Raw genomic sequence first — 7832 nt, 5'->3', positions numbered from 1 at the left:
ATTAGAGTAACCCACTTGTAACCTACTGTACAGCAGAGCGACATACACGACTTACCCGATTTTTTTTTATTATTTTTGTTTAAATATTTATTTTTATTTTTGTTTGACTTACAAGCATGAAGTCGTTTATTTACATATTCATTTTAGCATTGATATTACAAAAGAAAATTTTTTATTTTCTATTGAAGTTGTTTTTTTTTTAATATTTAAGCATTTTAAAAATTAAAAAGATTTAACAATATTGTTTTATGTTGAACACATGGCATACTGTTCAGAGTTTATAATATTGATTAGGTGTCTATAATTTTAAGATTTGTATATTAATTAAAGTAAGTATAGGTAGTAGTTGTATTTACTATCAATACTATCTTAGATAATATTATTATGTACCAGTTTAATAAGAGTTATATCCACTATGCCCTGATTTTAAGAGAAACAGATTCTACAGTATTAGTCTATTATTAATAATTAATAATTTATTGACTAATAGTTTATACCTATGTCAATAATTTGTTGCACCAATGAATAATAATTAATATTAGTCACGTGTATTAGGAAACAAGTCAAATTAAAAACTACTCAAAAGTAATAACTTATATGGTAAAGGGAATAAGTCCAAAAAAAAAAAATGCTGTCCAAAAGCAATAAGTCATGTGCTAAAGGGAATAAGTCAAAATAAATTATGTCCAAGAGGAATAAGTCATGTGCTAAAGGGAATAAGACAAAATAACTACCGTACAAAGGAAATAAGTCAACTATTTGACTTATAAGTCCAAAGTCAATCAAATATTTTAAGTTTCAAGAAAACCCGTGTTTGAAGAGCCAATTCAAAAACTTATGTCAAAAATATTGAGAAATAATTCCAACTTTTGAATGTTGTAATGTAGATAGTTTTTTTTTAGTTTTCTCAAAACAGTGTTTTTGTACTTATTCCTTTTTGCCCGGGCACCGTCCAATTATTAACCGAAAAAATTGTACGTAAATAATAAGTACTTCGTTCTTGTAGATACAATTTAAAAAAATAAATAAAGCTCAATAAACATACATTTTTTTTTTACAGACTATACTTACAACAAAAAATAGTATTTTGGAATATGATATTGTAAGTTTTGTTATCGTTAGAATTTAAAAATACCTACATTATAGACTAAGAAGTATTTGCTTTTTTTTTTTAGAAATTGCTTAATCGAAAATTGTTGACATATGAGGAGAAAAAAACTGATGTCAATGATAAAAACAAATCGGTAACAGTTATTTTTACCTAAAAATTTCCTAATTAAATAAATGTATAACAGTCTAAATAAATATATAAAATTCTAATTAAACTTAAATCTAATAATAATTAATAGGAATCATTCCCAAATTCATCTACTTCTGACTTTTCTCATTACGTCAAAAAATATGAGTTACAGCCGTTAGTTGATACAATGATAGAGTCTAGGGTTGGATTCTTGGAAAAATTAGTATGCAACCAAATGAGCAATTTAAAGTTGAATGAATCCACTCAGTCGACCGAGAACAAAAGCCCTGACAATTCATTAGAGATACGTGAAGTAAGATAGTAATATTATTTTCATAATTTTATAATTATGTTAATACTTTGTATTTTTTGTTTTTTCTTAACTTAGAATTGTGTTGAATGGTGGTGTCCATTGCATAGCAAATTTAAGGACATTCTGGGAAATATATCTGTTCAAACCCAGACATTAGAGGACAATTATATAATTCGGAAAGCCAAAGCTAGGTTTGAATACTGGCAAGGTGGAAATAAGGTAAAATAAAAATGTGAAATTTAATTTTAACAGACAATTTCTTTCAACTAAAATAATTATTTTATTTTTGTCATATTTTAGAATATACCCAGGTGTCCAACATATGACAGGAAGAAAGGACAAGCCATTCACTATTCACCTCCTTCATGTTGGCCCAAAAATAGTGAATAAATAAAAATCTTATCAAATACTTTTTAAATTTTTTTTTTTTAGTTTTAGACATCAGATACCTCTCAATCTCTCATTGTCTTGTATAGACTAAATAATGGACATTAATTTAATAATAATTTATCAAAAGTAATTCACACATTAGTTATCAATAGTTTCATTAGAATATAGACAAATTTCCGTAATGCAAATATTTGCAGAATTTGGGTATGCCCACATCAAACAAAAAATATTAACACTTGACATGTCCACAATTCAACATAAATTAATTAAAATTAAATGAACACAAGTAGTAACAAAGTGTAACATAATAACCTAACACATGAAATAATTTTGGTTCTAATCAATATTTTACCACTTTTTTTATGTGTATACATCAATACATAATATGTATGCATATCATTTATAAATGCTCATGCTACAAGTACAGTTTAATATTTTTCAATAATTTGTCTAATTTTGAGGGTAAAAATGTTTATTTAAGTGAAATAAGTTTATTTTTTACAATAATTTTTTTAAATATCAATATTTTTAAGGAATAAATAAATAAAATATATTTCTTAAATCATTTATTATTCATGGCATTTTAATAACTTTTGTCATATGTTTTAACTATTATCAATTTTTAATTTTTATTTGTCAGGTTATTCTGTTACACTTTTTATATTTACTACTGTAGATTACAATTTATTTTGAGGGCTATGAATGTTGTATATTAAATAGTTCTTAAATTTGTTAACGGGACACTTTACGTCATCTATGTACAGTTTAAATATTTTAGATAACTTTTTGTTAAGTGATTTTTGTATAAAATATGATTTTATACTAAACCACAGTGTAAATCCTACAATGCTACATGCACATAAAATAATTATTAATAGAATTTTCATTCATAAAACCAAGTCCCAAAGGCTTAAAAATGAGAATAGTCACTATGTATCTGAATTTGAGAATGGGAAAAACTGGTATGTCATTTATACATTTCTTTAAATATAGCATAGAAGTTTCATATTAAAAATATATTAAATTATCCATTTTAAATGTTAAAAAATCTCTATAGCGACTCATGAGTCTTAGTTATTTTACTACAATTCAATAACTTAACCTAATTACTTAAAATATACAACCAAAGTTTCGTCTGCAATTTGTAAAAGTGGTAGTCCAACTTGATATTTCATGTTTCATAAAAGCTACTGTAAAAAGAGGGGTACTATAATTATTAGATTTAATTATTTTAATGTTAAAAATATTGGTACTTACTTATCTATTGTGTAGTCTGTTTAAAAATGTATAACATAAGTATTTATTATTCCATACTTATTTAAATGTACACAGTACATGTATCAAAAAATATAAATTTTCATTTTCTGATACAATTGGAAAATATAGTCACAATATACTCAAATTTGACTGTTATTATTGATTGATTTACTCGCATTTAAAGAGTTTTGGAGAAAACAACATTTATTTCCTAAATAAAAAAAAAATATCAAATTATTTATTTTTTAGTTAAATATATTTTTAAGTACATAGCTCATTAATGTTATAGTTTTTTCATCAAAGATTAAAATGTATTACAGTTATTTAGTACCCATAAATAGTTTTTTGATGTTATTGTCAAAAAAATTTAAGTTGCAGACATCCTATCGTATAACCCCCGAAAAAATAACTATTATGTACACTTACGTCTTGCATAGTGTGGTAACTTCGTTTAACCAATTTTGTTTTTGTAAGTGATGCCGTGATGGTGATAAATTCCTTAGAATGTATAACAATTTAATTTGTGGAATATTTCTTCAGAAACAACATGGAAATTATTTTGCAAATATTCTGTCGTTAAGCCACATATGGATATGGACATAACACCTTATTTCTGTATGTAACCGATTTTAACATTTGTGTAACTATTGCATATTGAGATGCTGATTTCGTTTTGGTGAGCAATACATAAATAATCCAATGACAAATTAAATTTGTCATGAATAATCCATAATGCATTCACAGTTTCAAGTACTCCAGTGTTTGGACACATGAAACAAATCCTCAAATTTGATGGACGTTAAAATGATGAATGAAAGTCCATGCCATATTACTATATGGTCTATGCCGACCCCGCACATCGTATCCCGCCAACGTGGCGAAAACGTTTACTTAATACGGGTGACTTTGGGTCTAACATCATGTTGGTACGGGAAACGTTTCCATGTTTTTCGGAGGTTCAGACTTCAGGTCATAGGGAAACAAAACTCCAATCAGCTGATCGAGTTTCGCTTCAATAATATTGATACTAGTAATGGTAACAGTGATGAGATTGATTGTTAGGACCGGAAGCATATAAAAATAATATGCGCATCCCGGACACCTTTGTTGTTCACCACTACCACCTAGATCTTAAATGTGCGAGGACTAGCTGGGTGTGTATTGGTGTAATAGCTCGAACAGCAGTGGTCGGGAATGCCGGGCAAATACTGTCGAGCTATGTAGTGCGTGTTGTGTTTTACGTGTGTTATTTGTGTTATGTGTGTATATATGTGGGTGTGTACAATAAAACAAATAATAATAAATGGTAACAAAGTTTCTAGTAATAAGTTGCTGTTGCTGTATAATACACAATAATAATAATTGCACAAATATATAATAAAATCACAGCAATTAGAACTGATGTTCGTGTAAAAGTAATCAATACAAATATAAATAATGCACGGCCCTTGTGGCACGACAGAATATAATAAATATGTATAGCCCTTATGGCACAATAAAAATAATATAATAATAATAAATCAAGCCCTTATGGCTAAACAAGATAAATATACAATTATAAATGTGCAGCCCTTATGGTTGACAAATAAACATATGATAATTTGACCCTTCTGGCCCAACAGAGTAAAAATAAGTATAATAATTAAAATCTGTTACATAGATGCACAGCCCTTATGACCAAACAGAATAAAATATATAAATTAGGTAGCTATCAGAGCTGTAAGCTTATATAGAAAAATTGTAATATAAAAATAATACGCGGCCCTTCTGGCACGACAAAATAACAATAAATCAAGCCCTTATGGCTAAGCAAGATAAATATACAATTATAAATGTGCAGCCCTTATGGTTGACAAATAAATATATAATAATTTGACCCTTCTGGCCCAACAGAGTAAAAATAAGTATAATAATTAAATAAATAATAAATAGTAGTAATAAGAAAAACTCACAATTTGTGGAGCGCAGACTGGCCAGCTGGTCCTGTGCTAAATAATATAAAATAATACACGACGGCAATAACAACAAATTAACAATAATATAATAATATTTGGCCTTTATGGCTTACAATAGTAAATAATATAAATATATGATGTATTTAGCAATTAGCACCAAGAAAACAATAATTATAGTGTAAGGCCCTTCTGACACGACAATATAATATATAAAAAAACAATAATGGCAAACAACCTTTGAATTAAAACTTTATAAAATAATATTATTAAGTACGCGATGATATGGAGTCAGAACAACGTACGGTACGAGACAAAAGTCACGGCGGCCGTGCTAATAATATTTGCGCAGCCGATCCGGCGGCGTGCGATAGCGGCGGTTATCTATATATTATATAATTCACACGGGATACAATTAAAAACATACAAAAAAAAAACAATAATTATAACGGTAATAATTATGTGTGTGTGTGTGTGACCAGCTGTCCTCCGCGACCGGTAATATTTATAATTTTATTGTTATTCAGCGTTAACATTGATGATTATTGATTATTTTAGTATGATAAAGAAAAAAAATTATTCATATTACCAAAAACTGAATAAATTGTAGAAAATTAACGGAAACACTTTTATAAATATTTGAACCATCAAAATTTTTCTAAAAATCGGGTTTATAAATTGGCTATTTTGAATTTTTCAAATACATTTTTTATCAAATTTTAAATTTTTTATTTTCAGAATTAAAAAAGTAAAAAAATTTTTTTATATAAAACATGTAGCGCAAGCGTCTAAAAAAAAAATACAAAAAAAAATAAAAATTGAAAATATTGAATACCAAAAAAGTTATTCCATATGTCAGTACTGTTTGTTACACCCTGTATACTATATTTTTTATACATATTGTGTTGCTGTGATTTTTATCATATATTAATTGTACTATTATTTAATTTGTGTATTATACAGCAACTCATTTTTGTCAGCAATCGTGTTACCATTTATTTTTTATTTTAGTTTAATTAATTATATACATACCCACCCATATACACACCTTAAACATTACCACACCACATAGCTCACTAGTATTTGCGCGGTGAACCCAACCACTTCTAGTTGAGCTATAACACACATACACACAATTACACAGGTTGGTCGGTGTATGGCATTGGTACAGCGCACGAAGCATTTTAGCGACCGGGCACATGGCCTAAAATTGTTGTCGTTCCCGGTGCAAACAATTGGTCTTTGGCGGTTTTTTCACAACACGCACGTAGCTGACCTCCTTTGCTGACTGGCTTACTGTGTTGGTCACATTGAGCGCTGCAGCTGGGCGTTGTTCTAAGGCTGTCCTTAACTCTTTATTTTGCCTACGAAGGTCTTCTATCTCAGCCGTTTTTTCGCTAATACTTTTGCTGAACGTTTCGAGAATACTTTTGAGCTGGTCTTGCGTGACCTGGAATTTGCCACTCAGTCTGCTATTCTCCATGAATACGTCAGTGTATATGTCTCTTAAAGCTTTAACCCTTTCAATTATGCCTTCAGCTGCGCTGACCGTAAACTTTTTCGCCCTTTCAGAGGTGGCCGTCTGCTCAAGCCAACCACAGTAGATATTTGTCGCTTTTGCGAGATCATTTTTAGGAGGTGTAGCCTTCTTGGTTTTGGCGCTAGCAACCGGGCTCGAGGGTCCACGTTTGTGGCCACTCGTGGTAGCTTGACCTGATGTCTCTACATCCATAGCACCACAGTTCTTTTCACTACTGTCAGCGTCAGAGTCAGAGACACCGCGGCCTCCTCTTAGCCATAGCACATCCGTTATCATATTTCTCCTATCTCTCAGCCAGTTTCCGTGCGGTTTCGCATTACCAAATGCATGATGATTACGACCTTCGGGACGAGCACTACTCCCGACTGCCGGTTCCTGGGGTCCGATCCTCCCTGTAGGAGGCACCCAAGACGGTTTATTCGTTTCATTTGTATTTATCATGTTAGTGGTGTTGTAGGGGGGATGCCCCTGATAGCCCTGAACCCTCTGGCTGACGTCGGGCTAGTACGTCGGTTGCATTGTTACCTGCCTACGGATTAGGGGTCCGGGTACGGCCTACCCGGACGGGGGTTAGTGTGACAAGCCTCTTAGCGACCGGAACCGAAAGACCGGCCGGGCGGGGTCACCACTGCAAGGTGGGCTGTAGTCGACCCCGTCCATCCATTACAGTAACCCACTTGTAACCTACTGTACAGCAGGGTGACACCCACAACTTACCCGCCTTTTTACATAATATGTTGTCAAAACTCAAACTTTTAATGCTTATAAAAAAAAATTGTGATTATGTATTTCTTTTATTTTGCAACTGCTATTGTAAAAATATTGTAAAATATTACAAAAATATTGTAACCCTTTCAGTACTAGACCAGAATTTAATTTTAGTGTTATTTCCTACTAAACCACACATTTGTGTATACAAATCGTTATCGTTTTAAATCCTTATATTATTTTATATTTTTGTATTTACTGAAAACTAACATGCACAAATGTGTGGTTTAGTTTTGTAAATCGATATAATTGAAACTAAATAAAATAGAGATTTCAGACCTATACAACACGATTGTGTAGGTAACAAACTATATTTGGAAAAAAAAAGTAATAACATCGAAATAAACCGATAATATTCTATTTATAATGAAT

General features: G+C 30.5%; 1 protein-coding gene across 1 annotated transcript; it reads left to right on the top strand.

The window, feature by feature from the left end:
* Positions 1-1475: 1475 nt before the first annotated feature.
* LOC149054636 (uncharacterized) lies at positions 1476-1943 on the top strand. Its single transcript, XM_089229952.1, has 3 exons — positions 1476-1553; positions 1629-1772; positions 1854-1943. Exons 1-3 carry the CDS (start codon positions 1476-1478, stop codon positions 1941-1943), a joined length of 312 nt encoding a protein of 103 aa, XP_089086078.1.
* The last annotated feature ends 5889 nt before the right edge of the window (positions 1944-7832 follow it).

The sequence above is a fragment of the Diuraphis noxia genome, unplaced genomic scaffold (assembly GCF_037042655.1).
Source record: "Diuraphis noxia isolate RWA-SAM2 unplaced genomic scaffold, SU_Dnox_SAM2 contig0006, whole genome shotgun sequence".
Taxonomy (NCBI): domain Eukaryota; kingdom Metazoa; phylum Arthropoda; class Insecta; order Hemiptera; family Aphididae; genus Diuraphis; species Diuraphis noxia.
Note: the sequence above shows the minus strand (reverse complement) of the source record. Positions and strands in the feature narration are given on the sequence as shown.

Excerpts from the sequence above, each read along its gene's own strand:
- LOC149054636 (XM_089229952.1), top strand. The coding sequence starts at position 1,476 with ATGAGCAATTTAAAGTTGAATGAATCCACTCAGTCGACCGAGAACAAA. Across the intron at positions 1,554-1,628 it reads ATTCATTAGAGATACGTGAA|AATTGTGTTGAATGGTGGTG; the intron begins GTAAGATAGTAA and ends TTCTTAACTTAG. Across the intron at positions 1,773-1,853 it reads ACTGGCAAGGTGGAAATAAG|AATATACCCAGGTGTCCAAC; the intron begins GTAAAATAAAAA and ends GTCATATTTTAG.